This window comes from Peromyscus eremicus, chromosome 22, assembly GCF_949786415.1.
Source record: "Peromyscus eremicus chromosome 22, PerEre_H2_v1, whole genome shotgun sequence".
Taxonomy (NCBI): Eukaryota; Metazoa; Chordata; class Mammalia; order Rodentia; family Cricetidae; genus Peromyscus; species Peromyscus eremicus.
Window position 1 is genome coordinate 19,480,464 of NC_081437.1, and position 20,922 is coordinate 19,501,385.

At 38.5% G+C, this 20,922-nt stretch overlaps 1 protein-coding gene across 4 annotated transcripts in view; it reads left to right on the forward strand.

The window, feature by feature from the left end:
- Memo1 (mediator of cell motility 1) overlaps positions 1–20,922 on the forward strand; it is a 101,199-nt gene that overhangs the window by 63,168 nt on the left and 17,109 nt on the right. For 2 of the 4 annotated variants that reach the window (XM_059248196.1, XM_059248197.1), the window contains exons 4-7: positions 3,358–3,470; positions 6,528–6,639; positions 15,453–15,498; positions 16,622–16,764. In XM_059248196.1, the coding sequence (XP_059104179.1) occupies positions 3,358–3,470; positions 6,528–6,639; positions 15,453–15,498; positions 16,622–16,764 (414 nt within the window). The remainder of the gene's footprint in view (positions 1–3,357; positions 3,471–6,527; positions 6,640–15,452; positions 15,499–16,621; positions 16,765–20,922) is intronic. The other 2 variants (XM_059248199.1, XM_059248198.1) reach the window with 2 other exon arrangements.

Here is a 20,922-nt window from a genome sequence, read left to right on the forward strand (position 1 = left end):
TGTATAGGCTGGCTTGACAACAGGTGAGCAAAGAAAGCATCCAGGCCTCCACTGTACTGGAGCAGCACTCACTGTGACCTAGACCACCACTGTACTGGAGCAGCGCTCACTGTGACCTAGTAGATTAATATATGTCTTCAGATTGACGTGTGGTCGCTGCTGTTGTCAAGATAGGACTTTTCTTTGTAGCCTTGGCTGTCCTGGAACTCAGTGTGGAGATCAGGCTGGCCTGGAACTTACAGAGATCTGCTTGCCTTGCCTCCTGAGTGCTGAGATTAAAGGTGTGTGCCACCACACCTGACATTTTAAAAGTATCATTTATATTTTAACTATATACCTTAGAGTTTCCCCAAAGCTTTTTTTCTCATAGAAACTGATTCTTCAACCAGAGCCACACCCCTTTGTATTGAGTTTTCCCTTTCCTTCCCTGCTTAATCCGCTCTTCCTCTTCCTTTTTCTTTTGTAAGTGGGGTCTTACTATGTTGTCTTCTGCTCCTGAGCTCAACTGATAATCAACCTTCTGAGTATGTAGACTACAGACATGCTCTGCTGTGCCTGGAAAAGTGTCATTGATTTTTAGTTCCTGGCATTAATCTCTGGCATTAATCAAGTGACTTAAACATTCCCAAGGTTACCATTTTATACATATTTCACATTAGACATTAATCAAAGAATTAATTAATATTTGTATACTGCTGTAGTAGAGCAAAATGGTATCTTTTGGTTTTGTTCATTTAATAATCTAAATTAGACCCTTCTCCATGTTACTGATGATACACAAATGTGGATTGCGCAGGGCAGCAGTGGTGCATGCCTTTAATCCCCACACACGGGAGGCAGAGCCAGGAAGATTTCTTTGAGTTTGAGGCCAGCCTGGTCTACAGAGTGAGATCCAGGACAGGCACCAAAACTACACAGAGAAACCCTGTCTTGAAAAACAAACAAACAAACAAACAACCAAACCAAACCAAACCAAAACAAAAAACAAATATGGATTACAGTGCTAAAAAAATGGAGAGGAGGGGCTGGAAAGATGGCTGTTCTTCCAAAGGTCCTGAGGTCAATTCCCAGCACCATACAGTGTCCACAACCATCTGTAATGGGATCCTGTGCCCTCTTTGGTGTATAGGCATACATTTAGACATAGCACTCATATACATAAAATACACAAATAAAATCTTTAAAAAGAGATGTAGAAGAGAAAGGTAGAAGGATTATTTCTGACCCATATTAGCCTAAGGATAAAATAGTTTCCTGTGTTGTGTGATTTCATCCAATTTGGGGACTCTAAGAATAACAATCCAAAACTTCCTTATCCCTTCCTTCCCCAACTTAGAGGGACATGTCTTCAAAAAAGAAAAAAAAAAAAGTAAAAGAAAAGAAAGAAAGAAAATTAATTTTCTTACCTTAGTAATAGATTTTGGTTAGTTGGTTGGTTGGTTCATTGGTTCATTCATTCATTCATTCATTCATTCATTCATTCATTTGTGGACATCGTCTCATCTTGCATACCAGGCCTGCCTGTGCTTTGCCTCCTGTGTGCTAGGATTAGAGATAGGGTCTGATCTTTGTAGACCATGCTGGCTTTGAATTCTTGATCATCCTAGGTCCTTAAGTGTTGGGATGTAGGTAAATGCTGTCACACTTGGTGCAGTAATAGACTTTTGTCAGAATGTATTGCTACAGCACACAGTCCTTGTTCTCCAAGTATCTGACGGTGGAAGAACTAGGTCATTGTTTTCTAGGTACTTAAGCCCATTACCAGTTTCCTTTTTTTTTTTTTTTGCACAGTTTTGCATTTTTTGCATTCATAACTTACTTATGTATGGTAAGATTGGTTTATTTGAATTTTAGAAAATAGAAAATGCATAGTTTTCAGAATTCAGATTGTAGGACAAATTTGGATGTTTGATATGAAATAATAGTAAGCTAATTTTACTTTTGATGCTGAGACAAAAGGATTGTAAAGATTATAGCCAGCTAGTATTTAGCCCAGTTATTTTCCTTAGTGGACAGTGCAGATAATGCATTATGAAGTTTCTTTGTATTTGAGGATGACTTGTGTTTGAATGAGAATAGAGAAAGTTGATTATATAGAATTTTTTTTTCAACAAGATGTTCTATTTCTTTGTTACTATAAAAATAATTTCCAACCCGGTGGTAGTGGCACACATCTTTAATCCTACCTAGCACTTGGGAGGCAGAGGCAAGTCAGATCTCTGTGAGTTCGAGGCTAGCCTGGTCTACAGAGTGAGGCTAGCCAGGATAGGCTCCAAAGCTACACAGAGAAACCCTGTTTTGACCCGCCTCCAAAAAACCCCCCAATAATGTCGAAATAGCTTTGTCAGAATGCTTCTTTGTAATGCTGTTTGACATAGATATTTAGAAATTTGTACCAGTATTTAGTTTTATTAAAAATTTAGAATTTTTAGCCGGGCAGTGGTGATGCATGTCTTTAATCCCAGCACTCAGGAGGCAGAGGCAGGTGGATCTCTGTAAGTTCGAGGCCAGCCTGGGCTACAGAGTGAGTTCCAGGAAAGGCTACAAAGCTATACAGAGAAACCCTGTCTCAAAAAAAAAAAAAAAAAATTTAGAATTTTTAAATTTTCATAGCTGAAATATTTAAACTGATAGTCTTCTTTGAAGTGTGTCTAGTTATACATGTAGAAATGATTTATGTATAGCATGTTAATTCCGAGGAGCAAACCATCCAGTCAGCTCTGTTGTGGAATTCCAAGGACTGTGTGCTTTAGCTTGCAGAAATCTTATTTCCTCACAGTTCTGGAAGGGTGGAGCCGGCGGTCATGGCCTGGAAAGCTGGAACCCTGTGTCATGGCTTGCTTTGAGGCTCTTTGGTTGCTAGGCCTCCCACTGCATGACTGTTAAGCATGTCCTTGGAGTCATGTGTCGTGGTTGTGTCCCGTGTGTCCCCCCACCCCTACTCCAGGATCTTGTTCTGTAATCCTGGTTGGCTAGAACTCACTATGTAGCCCAGGTTGACTTTGAACTTGAAGCAGTCCTTGCCTCAGGGTTCCCAAATTCTGGGATTATATGGGACACCACTCCTGGCTCTGAAGTCTTTCTGTATAAGTTCATCAGTCACATGTTAAGGGCCTCATTCTAACTTCATTAGCTCTTGAAAAATTTATCTCCAAATTGGCAGTCAGGTATGGGAAGTTGGAGCTTCAGTATATGAGTTTTAGTGAGACCATAGTTTAGCTCTTCTGTTCACAGAATGTGGTGAAAGTAGATAGTCAGCATGGAAAAACAAGTGCGATTTAAAGTGACTTTTCCTTTTCTTTGATAAGATCTGTGTAGAAGTACATTTGTTCTGTGTTTCTGTTGTGTATCTCCCAGCCGGAGAATTTTCATCCTTGGGCCTTCCCATCATGTGCCCCTGTCTCGATGTGCACTCTCCAGTGTGGATATATATAGGACTCCTCTGTATGACCTGCGTATTGACCAAAAGAGTAAGTATATAGAAATCATGTAGTTTTTACATACCTAAAGCTCATTTAACAAGGATTGCAGTTTAATTTAAAAACATTTAAAGACACAAATATCATAAATAATGTCGCAATTAAATTTTTTTGGTTGTAACTAATCTGTATAAGCCAGATAAAAAAAGTAGTATTTTCCTCAAAACAACAAAAACATGTTAAAGGCACTTGGCCCCATACCATAGTGGTTACATTAATATTTAGAGAAATACTTTTTTTGTATTGTGCTGTAAAGCAAGAAATTAGTATACATGACAGCCTGATAAAAGACTTGGCAGGTTTACTCTATTTTTATGTGTATCACTTTTTTTCACTTTAAATGGTGGTGATAATACTTTCATTTCCTCTCATTGTTTTTTATGGGGAATTATTCTATAGGTTTTGAGGCTCTGAAAGGTGGTACAGAAACTTTAAATACATTTTGTTTTAACATGTGCTATTGTGTGTGTGTGTGTGTGTGTGTGTGTGTGTGTGTGTGTGTGTGTACGTATGTATGCATGCATGCATGCATATGGGCTTGCATATTTATAGGTGTGTGCGTGTGTCTGTGTTATGTAAAGGTACTTGTGTGTGCTAATGTGGAGGCCTGAGGCTAACATCGGGAGTCTTCCTTGAGCATTCCACCTGATATACCGAGGCAGTGTCTCTGGCTGAGTTCAGAACTTGCTATTTTGGCTTACCTGGCTTGCCATATATATATAAATAAAATCTGGGGATCTCCTTCTGCCTCTGTGCACTGAGGTTACAGATGGAACACCATACCTGCCCAACTTTTTACATGGATTCTCAGATCCCAGTTCCAGTTGTCAAGCTTTTGTGGTAAACATTTTACCTGCTAAGACGTCTGTCCAGCTCCCATGTCTGTTTTGATTTTCCTTCTAGAGGGAAAAAAAAAAGTGTGTGTGTGTGTGTGTGTGTGTGTGTGTGTGTGTGTGTGTGTGTGTGTTCTCTCCTGTAAGTGAGTGCGTGACATTTGTGTTTGGGTACTGTATGTTCCTTTTTTTGTGCTGTCGACTTTTTTCTTTTGAGACAATGTATCTGCTGGCCTAGAACTCACCTAGAAGGCTAGGCTGGCTGGCCAAGGAGCCCTGTCTTCATTTCCCATGGAAACTTAAGTGTGCACCACCATGTCGGGCATTTTTGTGTGGATTCTAGGAATCCAATTCAGGTTGAGCAGTCATCTTCCCAGTCCCCAGATGTCATTTTTTGTTCACTTGTTTCTTATACAATGTATGTCATGTAAAAAACAAAACAAAACAGTATACAGAGTAGAACAATTAATATTGATGTATTCATTGACCACAGTTTACACTGAATTTTCCCTTCTTTCTGCATCATAACCACTTTTTATGAACTTGGGAGTGTATCCCTCAGTTCATTAAATTATATTTTAAGTATATAAGGGATGCTATTGTTTTGTTAAAGTTTATAGCAATTTATATTAAATAAAAGATAGCATCGGTAAAAGATGGTTAGCTCATTTAGGCCTTATTTAGACTTTGATTTTTATACTTTGAGGTTGTCTTATAGAATATTAGCAGTGTTATTTGAATAGATCTTATTAATCAAAATAGAATATTGCCTTCCTGATTGAGATGTCTTAAGGGACACACTTTGATTTTTTCTTATTTTTAGATTTGTTTATTTGATTTAATGGGTATGAGTGTTTTGCACTGTGTGCCTGCCTAGTAGCTGAGGAGGTCAGAAGAGGGCTTTGGATTCTTTGGAACTGGAGCTGTAGATGGTGGGCTCAATGTGTGGGCTCTGGGAATCTGGGTCTCTGCAAGAACAAGTGCTTTAACTACTGAGCCAGCTCTCCAGCCCCGCCTCTCCAGCCCGCCCAACCTTTGCTTTTAAAAACCTTATTTGGTACAAAGCAAAGAAATGGATAATTTTTTAAAAGGTGTTTTGTAGAAATGAGGTCTTAACTACCATTTTTTGTCTTTGTTTTTTCTTTCTCCTCTGTTCCTCTTCCCCTCCTCCCGCTTCTCCCTTCTTTCTCTTTCATTCCTTCTCTCCCCCCTCCCTCCTTCTCTTCATCCCTTCCTTCTCCTCTTCTTTTCTTTTTCTTCTTTTTTTTTTTTTTTCCTGAGAAAGCATTTTGCTAAGTGCACGCAACAAGACCTTGATCCCCTCTCTGTAGCTCAGCTGCTCTCGAGTTCATGAGCCTCCTGCTTTGGCCCGAGGTTTGTTGGTGTGTGTCGCAGACCTGACTCTGAGTTATTGCCCATTGTGTTTGGCATACTAAGTTTCATATCTTGGTCTGTAGTCTTCAGGTTTAGGTATAGTTCATCAGAGATATCCAGATAGCTAGATTATTTTAAGTTGTCATAATACTGTGGTGGATTTATGATTTCTGCCATAAGTTAAAATTTGAAATTGCCGGGCGGTGGTGGCGCACGCCTTTAATCCCAGCACTCGGGAGGCAGAGCCAGGCGGATCTCTGTGAGTTCAAGGCCAGCCTGGACTACCAAGTGAGTTCCAGGAAAGGCGCAAAGCTACACAGAGAAACCCTGTCTCAAAAAACCAAAAAAAAAAAAAAAAAATTGAAATTTGGAAAAAATTTGGAAGTGAGAATTTTATGATGTTGGTATGGTAGAAACATGAAGTGAAATAATAAAACTACACAATTTATTATAAAAAAACAAAACAAACATAAAGCTATATTGTTAATATTATATATAAATAGATGGTGATTTTTCTCTGTTATAGTAGAAATTCTAGTGAACTGTTTTGGCTAGAACATTTAGATTAAAATCCAAAGAATAGCCTAGACCCAGAGTTTATTTTAGAAATATTAAAAGGAACTGATGAAAAATGTACTGTGTTACTATCCAAATGGTAAGTCTTTACATGCATTATTTTATGTAATAAAATTAGTCATGTGTCTTTCACTTATAGTAAAAAATGGAGTATGTGGTGTTTTTGTTTCTTGCCATAGCTTATAGTTTTGTGTTGCTGGGTGGAAGCTCATAAAATAAATGTATGCATTAATATTTGTTTTAATATATTTTGAAATTTTTTTAGTTTATGGAGAGCTATGGAAGACAGGAATGTTTGAACGCATGTCTCTGCAGACAGATGAAGATGAACACAGTATTGAAATGCATTTGCCTTATACAGCTAAAGCCATGGAAAGGTATATGATTAATATAAGAACTCCTAGAGAAGTCACAGAGCTTAATGTCTTTGGAATTATTTTAGCCTAGGATAATTTGTCAAAGCAAGGAAATTAAAAATTTCTTAATTAAAATGAAATAAAATTGGAGATTGCAGTGTCTTTATAATGACTAAAGTTGATTTTTAACTAGTTGTCTATTAAGGTTGAATATATGAATTGATCTGATTATTTTTTTTCAAGTGGAAATTAAGACAACAACCCCTACGTGTGTTTGGGTTGATGTATTTTGGTTTGCTTGTTAGCCAATTGACATATCAGTGTCTTAGAATAATCATTATTTTTAGTACAGTGCTGTAGTTGTAAAACTTTAAATTTAGAAATAGCTTTGAAAGTCACTCTTTTCAGAATTTTGTAAAGGTACATGAGACTCTTACACTTAACTGAGGATGAAGATGATGTGTGGTACCTGCTAAAGGTCTTCCTGTGGTAAAGTGCCCCTGGATGATAAGTAATAGGAGGAAAGGGCAGGATCTGTTTTGCTCTCTACCATATGCATCTGTGCCCACTTTTTTGCCCAACACATAGTAGTTGATTTGTTTGGTAAAATGAAGCATAAACTGTCTCTAGAGTTTTCTCTTTTCAGTGCCTCATTTGTTTTTAACTGTTTAGCTGGGTCATTTGGGCTCCTTTACTTTTCCTTAAGAAATGGACTTTTAGGCCTGGCATGGCGCAAGCCTGTAATCCTAGCATTTGTAAGGCTTGAGGAAGGAGGATCATTGTTTGAGGCCTGTGTGGGCAATAGAGTAAGAAGACCCTGCTAGCCACAAAAAATGGGGGGCGGGGGGGGGGGGAAGGGAGTTAAAAACAATTCCAAACCAGAAGATTGGGAAAAGAACAAAAACAGAAAAAGGGGTGGTGGTGGTGATGGTGTCCTGTTTTGTGCCTAAGTTTCCATTTGGTTCACAGTGTGTTGTTTGAAAGCCTAGAGGCGTAACTCAGTGTTTGAGTTCAGACTGATCAAGCACTTTGTAGGTTTTTTGTATATCAAATAAGAGCGGTATTCTGTTAAGAAAAAATGCCACCTGAGATTCTTTTGAGACTGGCTTTTCTCTCCTCTGGACCCTGAGTTATAGTTGACAGGGAAGCTCTGCAAGCATGTGTTCCTAAGTTCTGAAGAAGGGAGCTCAGAGGTGCACTTCATGTCACTGCCAGTTCTCTGACTAGTCGTGTCCCCGTGCTGGCTTTTATCTTTATCCTTTTCTCTCCCTCCCTCCCTCCCTCTCTCCCTCCCTCCCTCCCTCCCTCCCTCCCTCCCTCCCTCCCTCCCTCCCTCTCTCCCTCCCTCCCTCCCTCCCTCCCTCCCTCCCTCCCTCTCTCCCTCCCTCTTTCCCCTTCTTCCTCTTCTCCCCAGTTTTCCTTATTTTCTGTGCATATGTGGTGAGTGCGTGTGAGTGTGCAAGTGTGTATGCCATGTGTGCACATGAGGAGGCCAGGGAAGATGTTGCATGTGTTCCTCTCTGCATCTCTTTATTAGTTCCTTGAGGCAGGTTCTCTCACTGAATTGAAAGCTCACCATTTTGGCTAGGGAGGCTTGCCTGTTTCTGTCCCCTAATGCATGCTAGGGTTACAAGTACATGAAGCCTGACTTTTTTACTTGGGTGCTGGGGATTCAAACTCAGGCTTTCATGCTTGCCCAGTGAGTGCTTTTGCCCCCTGAACCATCTCTTCCAGCCCCCACGATGTTTTCTGTGATAGTCTTCTGCCATTTGAAGAAGCTAGTGATGAGTTCTTTTCCAATCCAGAAATCCTTTATTATGAATTTTGACAGATTACCAAGCTCATGATTTCCCCTCATACCTTCTGGTATGTGTGTATTAAAAAAAAAAAAAAGCTACTAACACTTTGATTATTTTGGTGGGAAACCTGCCGATCCACAGATTCATTCAGTGTATTTTACTCTTCTAGGTTACTTCATGTGACAGTTACAGATCGTTCTCTAGTGTGTAGTGTACCTTACACTTGTGGCTTCATGTGGCAGGTGTTACACTGCTCCTTCAGTTTCCACAGTCACCGTTTTCTTCCAGCTTCTCTTTACTCTGTGTGCCAAAGGCCTGTGTGAGATGTTTAGGTACCTTACACTAAACTCTGCCTCCAGCTAAGAGGGTTGTTTTCCTCCATGTCTGGTATGCACAGTGAGCCATGCTCTCATGTCTTCTTACTGTTTTGATTTAGTTTGGTCAGAGGCTGTGTCGATGACTTGTCTGCTCCATTTTCAGCTGAGGTGGTGTGATATGGGCTGGAGGCTGCAGAATGCCCTCCCATCTTGGAGCTGTGGTGCTGAGTGCCTTCTGAGGTTTTGCAGCTCTCCTCTTGGTCTTCATCTCCTTCCACTTGCCATTACCCTGCAGGCTTTCTCTCTCCCTGGGGCCTCCTGCTTCACGCTAGTCTGGACCACTTGCAGTTGGCAGTTGAAGGTAGCAGTTGTGCAAAGCTGAGATTGATTTCCAAGACTTACTAAACCTAGGTCTGGGACTGGCACTGCTTTCCTTCCATCATGTTCTACTCTTCAAAACAGTTTACAAGTCTAAATTCAAGGGAATGGAAACTTAGTCTCTGCGTCTGAAGGGGAAGGACTTTGAACTTGAGGTGGGAGTCATTTTGAATGGTTATTTTTGCAGATGATAAAGCTAAATAACTCTTTGGATGAGAAATCATTCTGTTTTTCTTTTATGATAGTTCTCTATCTAGTAAGTTTTCCACTTGGAGCAACTAGGCTAATATATATCTATATCCTGTGCCCAGTATAAGCCCTGGTCCAAATAATTTCAGTTATTAGTTATTGAAAATAGATAGCTATTAATTGATTTAAAACTTTTAACTTAAATATAGAATCATGCTTTTTTAAAAATGATTTTCATATCATGAATTACATGCATGTTATTTTTCTTGCTCCGTGTGATAACACAAGAGTTAGTAGTATCCAGTGCTAGCAGCATATGCCTGTGATCATAACATCTGGGAGGCTGAGGAGGGACGGCCACAATGCTTGTGACTTGTGTTGTTATTTGTCTTTGTTTTGTGAGACAGGGTTACACTAGTAGCACAGGATGACCTGGAACTCAGAATGGTCCTCTTGCTCAGCCTCTTGTTGGGACTGTAGGTGTGAGCCACCACACCTGGTTTACTTTTTAAATCAGTCTTTTAAAGATTTACTTATTTTTATTTATGTGCAGTGGTGTTTTGCCTGCATGTATGCCTGTATAAAGATGCCAGATCCCCTGGAACTGGAGTTATAGACCCTTGTGAGCTGCCAAATAGGTGCTGGGAATTGAACCTGGGTCCTCTGGAAGAGCAGCTAGTGCTCTCAACAGCTGAGCCATCTCTCCAGTCCCTAAATCATTTTTTTAAACATTTAACTTAACCCTGCCTCCCATTACTATTACAAACATTATATAATTTTTGAAAAGTGACTAATATATTTATAATTCTATTTTACTTTTTTCTGTTATTTGTAATTCTGTTACACACACACACACACACACACACACACACACACACACACACACACACAAGAAGACAAAGCTTCTTTGCATAACCTTGGCTCTCCTGGATCTCGCTCTATAGACCAGGCTGGCCTCGAACTCACAGAGATCCACCTGCCTCTGCCTCCTAAGTGCTGGGATTAAAGGCACATGTCACTACCATCCAACTTCTGTTACCTTGTTTATTTTATTTCATTTTTTGTTTTTTTTAGATAGGGTTTCTGTGTAACAGCCCTGGCTGTCCTTGAACTCACTCTGTAGATCTGGCTGGTCTTGAACTCACAGAGATCCACCTCCCTCTGCTGGGATTAAAGGTGTGCGGCTGACTTCTGTTATCTTAAATGTAAAAGCTGATGATTTTGTTTATTTTGCATGTTTAAAGTGTGTGTCTATACACGTGTTGTGCAGGTGTTTGTGTGCGGTATGGAGGCTGGAGGCTGATGTCTCTCTTGATTGCTCTTCATCTTACTTTTTGGAACAGAGTCTCTCTCTGAACTCAGAATTCACTTCATGACTAGATTGACTGGCCAGTGATCTCCAGGATCTCCTCCTCTTTGTCTCCCCAGAACCAAGGTCACAGATATGTGCCACATGTCTAGCTTTTTACCTGGGTGCTGGGTATAAAACTCAGGTCTGTACTTCACTGACCAAAATCTCTGCAGCCCTTCCTGGAACCTCTTAGAAGCACTGGAGTCTGCGCTGCAGACTAAAATGAGAATGCCTGCTTAGTGTGCTCAAGTCTCTGGGCTCCACCCTCCACTGACTGGAAAAAAGACTATAAAGAAAAAAATGTAAAGTGACTCATCCTATTGCTCAGCTTATTCCTCTGATACTTAAAAAAATAAAAAGACATGATTTGAGATTGTAAATTGAATCATGAAGGATAAAATGAACAGTGGAAGTCCCATTTAACCTATTTATCATGAGTAGAAATGGTTAAGAATACACTAACATGCATATAAGTTTGTATACATAGAAATTTTTTGTTTTGTTATTTGTTTTTTGAGACAGGGTTTCTCTCTGTAGCCCTGGCTGTCCTGGGACTTACTCTATAGACCAGGCTGGCCATGAACTCAAGAGATCTGCTTGCCTCTGCTTCCGAAGTGCTGGGATTAAAGGCCTATGTGACCATTCTTGGCCCATCTTGTAGTTTAATACTGCTTGGAGATACACACACACAAAGACACACACAGACACAGACACACACACACACACATTATATTTATTTAGAGTTTATCAAGGCAGGTTTTCTCTGTGTAGCCCTGGCTGTCCTGGGACTCAGAGATCGGCTTTCCTCTGCCTCCTGAATGCTAGGATTAAAGGTATACACCACCATCTCCCAGCCAGCAATTTTTAATGCTTATAAACCTACATGTTTTGTTTCATTTTCCCATTTTTTTAAGTGTAATTCATAATAAATTTTGTTATCAAACAGAACTAATTGATTTTTGAGGAGTTAGGATATGTAAGAATTATATCTTGTAAAAATGAACTTGAGATTACTATGAAATCATAATTCCTGTGAGGGGAGTTGTTCTTTATTTGGAGTTTATAGTTTGATCACCTTTTTTTCTATATTTACTACTTTTTTTCTTTATTTGGTTTTTATAACTTAAAGTTTTTAATTTAAAAAATGTGCAGAAGTAGTAAGAAAAATAGCATTGAAAGTGTTTGATTGAAAAATGTATTTTGAGTCTGGAGGATTGGCTTGTTGCTCTTATGGAGGACCTGGGTTCAGCTCCCAGCACCCATATGGCCTTAAACAACTGTCTATGACTCCAGTGTTTGGAGATCTAACATCCTATTCTGGCTTCCTTGGGCACTGCATGTTCAAGGTGCACAGACATTGATGCAGGCAGAACACCCATCATGCACATAAAATACGAGTAAATAAATCTTAAAAAAAAAAAAAAAAACCACACCAAAAAAACAGTCAACTATTGGTAGCTGGGCATGGGGTGGTGTGTGCCTGAAATCCTAGTATTAGGAAGACAAAGACGGGGAAAGCTAACTTGTGTGATACAGCAACACTTGTCTCCAAACAAAACTAAAACACACAAGTCACCAACTGTTCAGATTCCTTACAGCTTGTGTTAGTTTTGTTACTGCCATTGTTTTAGAAATGGAACACTTGGAGCATCTTTGTAACTCTCTTTAATCTTCTGCTTTGATTGGCTCTTTCCAATCTTAAAAGTTCATCATGGCAGGGATTGACAACTTTTTGGAGATACTTATAAAACACCCTTATTTTTGCATGGTCGATTTAAATAATGAAGTCTGGTATTTATGGTTATTGTGTATAATGTTATAAACATTTCTTGTACAAGTCTGTGTGTCAACATATATTGTTTTGTAAGTAGGATTTTATTGGCAACCAGCCACACCCAGGTACTAGTATATTGTATTGTCTTTGCCCACTGTCCTTCTGTAATAATATTGGATATTTTTATTCTGGATATTGTATGGCCCAGAAAACCTAAGTGTTTTATGGTCCCTTTAAAAAGATGTTTGCAGTAGGGCAGTGGTGGCCCACGCCTTTAGTACCAGCATTCAAGAGGCAGAGGCAGGCGGATCTCTATGAGTTGGAGGCCAGCCTGGTCTACAGAATGAGTTCCAGGACAGCCAGAGCTACACAGAGAAACCCTGTCTCTCCAAAAACCAAAAAAAAAAAAAAGAAAGAAAGAAAGAAAAAGATGTTCCCTGATCCCATTGGACTAGATGAGTTACAGTTTTACCTCTGAAAATCCTTGGACACAATTTGAATCAAAAGTTGTAAGTTTATTTTGGTGGCGAGCTTCATCTTTAGTTGGAGTAGGTGAGGATCAGATTTGTTTGGTTAGTGTTTTCCATGAGATTTTGAGGACATTTTTGGCATCTATTCTTTTTTCTTTCCTCTGTTTGGGTTTGATGCTAGTTTGCATGCTTCATATTGTCTTACATTCCCCAATTCTCTTTATATTTCCTCACTATTTTTCTGTTGTTCAATTTGGCTACTGATTTAAATTAAGCTTTGTCTTTGCCTGTCCCCTAGTTGAAGACAAGGTCTTCTTCTCTGTGGTCTGGGCTGGTAGCTCTCCTCTTCTCTTAGCCTCCTTAGTACGGCTGCACTGCCGTACCTGGCCTCTCGAGTCCATTGCTGATTGCAGACAGTCATCCTTATTAAAAGGTTAATTCTCTTCTTTGATCCAATAGGTAAATGTTTTCATTTAGTTATTGTACTTTTCAGTGATCCATTTTAAAAAAACAGTTTGGATTACTTTGTTGATATATCTTGTTGCCACACCACATGCATGCACGCACATTTTTAAGGTGGTGTTTTAAATAGCTTCCTTCCTTTAATTCTCTGATTATATTTCTCATAACAATTTTGAAATTTACTAAATCTAAGCATTGAGCTGATCTTAACATTTATTGGCTATTATTTTTATAGAGTGTCATAGTTTGGTGTTTTTTTTTTTAACATAGATTATATTTTTTTCTTGAGTGGTACATTTTACGTAGGCTTGTAGTAATTCTGGTTTTATTCATTTTCTCCATGCAGGCTTTATTATTTAGCATTTTGTATGCATTCCAGCTGCGGAATCTATTTTCTCACTATTATTTCAAGAAATTAATTATTTTTATATTTTCACTCAGCTTTCAGGGACTTCGCCAGTGATCGTAGTTTAGTATTTAGCAAATGATTGCTTATAGGTTGTATTTAAACATCATGAGCCCAGGATGCTTTCACTGTCTATGCGGAGTGTCGTGTACTTTGGGGAGCATAATCAAACAAGCTTAGTGTGTTTCTACTTGCCCTCTGACTTTCTCTTGAGTTGTCTTATGTCTTCCTGTGTGAGCACTCTATAGCTGAGCCACTCCCCCAGCAATGCAGGCATGGCGTGTGTGATTAACTTCACCTCAAATGTCCTGGTTCTTCTCTCTCATACTCAGAGGCTCTGGATTTTTAGTGACCTTGGGATCTTTTGGGTCAGCCAAAGTTATGTGGAGGATGAAAGTCCCATTCCTTAGGATTTTAGGACAGTTTATCAAGTGTGTGGCCCTCCCCTATCTAGGGTCTTCCTATTAAGTTTGTAGCTAATCCGTAGGCTTTGGTGTGCTCCATATACTTCAGGCTGAGGAACGTGTGAGATTCTCTAGTTTGCACTTAGCGACCTGCAGCTTTCTGCTGTGTTGGGTCTTCTCTGCCTGTGGCACTGGGCAGGGATGGAGACAGCCTACTTGTTTTAACAGGAAGTTGTTATGTGTCATGAAGAGACACGCTGTTTTCCTCCTCTTTAGTTAAGTGCACAAAAATCATTGTTTAAAAGCTTTATCCAGTTTTATAATTTTTTCAGTGGGCATATTTATACTTTACTGGAAAATCAACTTCAGAACTTGGATTTTAAGATCCTTTAAGATTCAAAAGTACTTATTTTTCTTTTTTTTTTTAAATTGATTTTTATTTTATGTGTATTGGTGTTTTGCCTGCATGTAGGTCTGTGTGAGATTTTGGAGTTACAGACAGTTGTGAGCTACCATGTGGGTGCTGGGAATTCAACCTGGGTCCTCTGGAAGAGCAGCCATTGTTCTTAACTGTTGAGCCGTCTCTCCAGTCCTAGTACTTATTTTTCAAAGTCAAGTGTTCTTTTTTTCTAATTCATGCTCATGGAGACAGAGAAACAGTAAAATTTTAAAAATGGCAAGAAAGACTGAAATGATGAGCCATGATTCACTCCCTTGGTTTCTGTGGAGGACTGGACTTTTTTCTTTGTAGAGATAGATTTATATAGATTTATATGCTCATTGAGATTATTTGAAGGTTTGGTGGGTCTGTGAAGAGTAGATTTGTTGTTTCTGCAGAGCAAGCCATCTGTAGTTGACACTTTCTGACTGTATGCTTCATGTGATAACTTTCATCAGATAGCTTTTCTAGGTGTGATCCTTCTAAAGATACGGGCAATCATTTCAAGTGCCACAGGAATGGTCCTTAAACCCATCTCTCTGGCTTTCCTTTGCTTCCTTTAATTTGCACAACAGCTGCTTCCCTACCATATCATAATTATTTGCAATCTCTTTGATCTTCATGTATTTATTTTTGGAGGTAATTTTTGAGGTTAGAATAATTTATGGCAGTTACCAAAAATTTTTATTAGAAGCCAAAATTCTTTCAATTAATAATTAACCTGATTAAAGAAAAAGGCCTTGTTTGCTCTGTGTAGTTACTTGGCAAACTGGTAAGAATCAGAGAATGAGATGTCCCATGGCAGCTTCCTCTGCCAGCTTCTTCTTTTTTTCCTTACACCATAGATGCAGATTCTGCCCAAGAAGCCCCTGCATTGCAGAGGGACTGGAGGTCTGTATGATCTGTTTATTTCGCAGTTGACAAGGGTAAGGGGGCTCTTATGGGGGAGGTGTTTGGGTACCCTGAAGTAGTGGTATATAGCTTAGCCAACATTTATTTTGTGATTACTTAAACTTAGTGTTAAAAACAAAACAAACACCTTTTATGAAGTCTGTTTGTCCTGTGTCAGGTTATTAACATTAAAAATAGTTATTAAAATGCTGAATTTAAAAGTCCTATTCAAAACAAGTTTAGACAAACATAATTCATGCTTCTAAAACTCTTAGGACCATTGATACATAAATACTGAATATATATATATATATGTGTGTGTGTGTATATATATATATATATATAATTAAAATTCCGTTATAGTGAACAATTTTAAATAATTTGTAAAATGCAGTAAATTATAGTTACTTAAATCATAGTCACTTAAATCATAGTTATTAATCTGTTTTGTTTCTTTCCATAAATTTGTCAGTCAAAAGGAACTGCATATACCATAAATGATGTGGGTGGGTGCGTGTGTCTTTTGGGGGGTGTACTAGAAATGAATATATCCTTTAATTCTTTTGTTACTCTTGATGTCAATGAAATTTGAGTTGTATTGAGGCTGGCATATATTTGACTGTTAGGGTTAGCAGTTGATGAATCTCACAGGAGCCAAGTTCAAGTTCTGTAGGTTGTGCTTTGCAGGTTTATAGAATAGGTGCCAGAAATGGTGTATATTTACAGGATCAAATTGAAGTAGATGAGGAAGGCTTTCATGCTCTGAAAACGGTAGGACTGGGTAGGCAATTCTAGCCTTCATGAATAGTTGGGGACGGTCTGATGGACTTACTTTTGAACATGTTTTGTACCTGGCAGTACAAGAGCTTTGTTTACTTAAAGCAGTGCACATTTTGGTAACTTAAATAGATACTTTTAGTATTTTGTACTTGTTTTTAAATCAGCTTCCTTCAAAATTTCTTTTGTAGATTTTTAGGATTCAACAATCAAATATGTCTGTTATCATTATCATTGTTAATAAATGTTCCACTTTTTAATGCCAACACAATTGGAAAAATATTTTTAACATTAAACAGCTTAAATGACTTTTATTTTTATTTTTATTTTTTCTGTTTTCTTTAAGCCATAAAGATGAGTTTACCATTATTCCTGTACTGGTTGGAGCTCTGAGTGAGTCAAAAGAACAGGAATTCGGAAAACTCTTCAGTAAATATCTAGCGGATCCTAGTAATCTCTTTGTGGTCTCCTCTGATTTCTGCCACTGGGGTAAGTCCTAGATTTTAACATACGCTAGATGCTGTGTATTTGTGCTTAAAGGGTTCTTTCCAGTCCAAGCTCTGATTCTCAATTCTTTATCACTTTTTGCAAAGTTGTATTTGTAGCAGCCATGTTTAAAAGTGAATAAAACAGCCTTTTGGTCATTTAACAAGGATGAGCAGAGGATATAGGCACATTTCCAAAGGCGACTGGTACAGTTGGATTCACACTGTGAGGGCATCCTTGCTTTTGAATACTTCTGTTAGTGGGAGTTAAAAACTGTTAGCCCCATATTTGTGTACATATGTATAGTGTAGGGTCTTGGAGGTCAGGTTTGGTGGATAGAGCAAATTCTTCACAATGTAGAAGAGTACTGTGTGCTATCCTGGTCCTTCTCAGGTTTTCTTTTCTGTAATTAGTCTCTCTCTTTTCTTTTGGTGAATATTTTTTGTCCCCAATTTCAGTAAGTTTTTTGAGTTGCCCTCTAATATTAGAACATACAGGCTATTAGCACTGTGATCTTCAAGTGGGTTTTATGATTATTGTAAACTAAGAGGAATGATATTTTACAGTGACTAGATTGTAAAGAAGTGATACATTGTGGCTATCTATCCTCTTCTAGGAAACTGATTTTGTGTTCTTTGAATGCTGTTTGCTTTCACTTATCTTGAACTGTTTCAGAATATTTCTTAAGTTCCATTCATTTTTGGACATCTCTTTGGCTCATTTCTTCACTATTTTAAGACATACCTAATAAGTTCATTCTCTTCTGCTTTTATTATAAGGAAACATAAAACCATACTTTTAAAGATTAAAACACCAAAATGCCAGAAAACATCCTCAAGTGAGTGATATAGGGAGCCCTTTGCTTTCTCTTGTGAGAATTGAGTCAGCATTTTACCTGCCTTGCTTGGGTTCTCTTTGCATCCTTCTCTGAGTAGACCTCTTAAGTTGTACTCTCCACTTGACTGTCTTCCATGGTGTAGATATTAGAATATGTAAATTCCTAGCACTGTTGACACTAGTTCTCCATTAGTGTGGTTTTCCTCCTAGGGAAAATTGGAGAATAGCAGGAAATCTTTTTAGATTTCATTGTCACATCTGTGAAGTGATTTGAAGGATGATGACACTTCTGCTATTAAATGAGTAGAGTTCAGGGAAGTTTCTAAATATTTTAGCGTACACAGATCAATCCCCTGCCTCCACCCAATGAAGGTCCAAAGTATCTATAGTGCTGAGGTTAGAAACCCATTGTTAGGGTGTATGGGAGCTGAGCTTCCTTCTAAAGACTTTTCCTGGGTTCTTCAGTAACTCATTCAGCTGTCTAGCTTGCATTATTCTTTCTAGCAGAAGTAATTTTTTTATTCATGTCACTGTATTTCTTAGATTCTAGGACCCATATAGCAGCTTAGAAGGGAATTCCTGTCTCAAGAATGAGAAATTAGTCATAGTCGATCTTGAAGTAAGGAGTACTGTTAGGAAGAAGAGCTCCCTTTCTCAGTGTGTGAGTTTCTCTCAGGAACAAGACATGCTCATGTTTTGGAAAAAAAAAATTGAAGCAAGTGTTTTTTCCTTTTTTATTTTTGAAGTCTTTTATGAATCACTTGAAGTGTTCTCTTGATGCTCTCCAGATTAGTCTTTAGTTGGCAACATAGGCAACCACAACGTAAACCTGCATCAAATGTGGAGTTTTGAAGCTTTTTTTTTTTTTTAAATTTATTTAATTATTATGTATACACTGTTCTGCCTGCATGTATGCCTTCGTGCCAGAAGAGGGCATCAGATCTCATTATAGATGGTTGTGAGCCACCATGTGGTTGCTGGGAATTGAATTTAGGACCTTTGGAGGAGTAGCCAGTGCTCTTAATCACTAAGCCATCTCTCCAGCCCAAATGTGTTTTTTTTTTGTTTTGTTTTGTTTTGGTTTTGGTTTTTGTTTTTGTTTTTGTTTTATGGCAAGCTTTCACTGTGTTATCCAGGCCAGCCTCAAACTCACAGTCTTCCTTCATCTTTCTCCTGGGTGCTGAGATTGCAGGCATGAGGCATCATGCCTGGTAATAGGTGTAGTGTTCCTGTTTTACATGTGTGTGAGTCATCATTCTTTTTACCTCACCAATAAAGGATGGTTATTATTATTATGATTATTATTATTTTCTTTTTCGAGACAGGGTTTCTCTGTGTAGCCCCAGCTGTCCTGGAACTCCCTCTGTAGACCAGGCTGGCCTCAAACTCAGAATCTGCCTGCCTCTGTCTCTTGAGTGCTGGGATTAAAGGCGTGTGTGTGCGACCAAGGCCTGGCTGTTGTTTTTGTTATTGTTGTTTTGAAACAGTGCCTTGCATTGTACCCCTGACTGGCTTGGAATTCACTATGTGGACCAAGCTGGCCACAAACTCAGAGATGCACCTGCCTCTGCCTCCTGAGTGCTGGGATTAAAGGAGTGTACTACCACTGCCTGGTTAATAAAGAACTCTTACTGCAAACATACCTTACTCTACAGTTGAGAGAGAAAAATAAATTTGTTTTTTTACAGCTAACCAAGATTCTTAGAAAGTTACAGACTGTTTTTCTTCTGTTTCTAAAAAAGTTAATATTTAAGTTGTAATAGGATTTCCATGTGATAATTGAAAAAAGAAAAACCCTCCAAATTTTCTAAGGCTGGTAAATGGCTAGCAGTGAAGATCATCCAGGCTTATGTGTTTACATTCAGTGGTTAAGCGATGGAGCTTTTCCCAACGCTCCATAGATAGCTGCACCATCATTACTTAGTGTCATTAAGTGCTCACTTTACTTATATAAGGCACTAAGTAATTCCTTCTGGGTAATTTGGACAATATGGCAGGCAGTGTCAGGTGTGATGTGGATAATATTTGAAAATTGACATCACAGGAAATAGTAATTGTCACTTTGTAAACCATAACACTTTCTGTTTTGCATGCTTATTAAGGTGAATCATTACCCAACTACAAGTTATGCCATTTAAGGAATCAAATTCATGTTTTTCAAATTTATATTCCATGTCAACAGTTTAGCTCTTTATGAAGGTTGATATTTTGTTTCTTTTTCCTCCTCCTTTCTCCCCGGCTTGTAGAATCTTGCCATCCCAGACTGACCTTGAATTTGCATCCTTCTGCCTCAGCCTCCCTAAGTGGGTCACAGGCATGTACCACTGCACCACGCTTTTTTTTTCCCTACTTGTAAAGGTATGGGACATGTTGTTTTTAAACCATATAAAAGCAATCATAGTGAGTGAATTGTCAGTAATTTCCCAGGAGTGATTCAGTTCTTCAGTACATAGGCCTTAAACATTTCATTAATTCAGAGTAGCTGAAGTAAGTAATTTGAAGTAAAATTACTGGTTTATGGTATTACTTGATTACAGATAGATATACATAGTGGGCCTTTGTTTTTATTGAATTAGGCTACTGGTAGTGACTACCTTGTTCTTCCTGGTATTTGTTCTCTTTGTTTTTTTGTCCAGCTTTTGTGGAAATGGTGAAAACTGTGCTCCTAAGAGATGCTCGGGAAGTGTAGTCTCCTCGTTATCAGCCAGTGTCCCTTTCTATAAAAATAGGTATTCATCTTTAGAGAGACACCGGAGGGAAAAAAGTGGAGAGACTAGAATATTTGGGAATCTTTGGGAATGAGGCAAGGCATGGGGTTGGGGGAGGAACCTGTGTTCTGTCACCTCGCTCGCTCTTTGTGTCCCCTCAGGGGAGTTCCCTAAAAACGGAACTGCATTTGAGTCCCTGCTTTGAATCTTGTCATCGTCTTAGACATACGCCAAATGTATCAGCCCCAGAGTATGGAATAGTAATAATCCTCTTTCACCTTACCTGTTAGCTTTTGATTTTTTTAATCTTAAATGTGTATCAAGTTCTATTAATACTTAATATACTTACCAAGTTCTACATCCTGGAGGATGATTCAGTGTAGGAGAAACTTGTCTGGACCTCTTTCAATGATCTAATTAGTAAACTTTTATTCTATTTCCCAAGTTTCAATTCTGATATTCTCCATATATACTGTTATTGTTTGTTTATGTCCTCATAGAAATTTATGTTTCCAAGTTTAGATTGATAGCTTTCATTAGCATAAGTTTTAGTAAATTTTTAACAAATTTTTAAACAAAATCAGACCTAACAAATTGAAAGTGAAGTAATTATTAA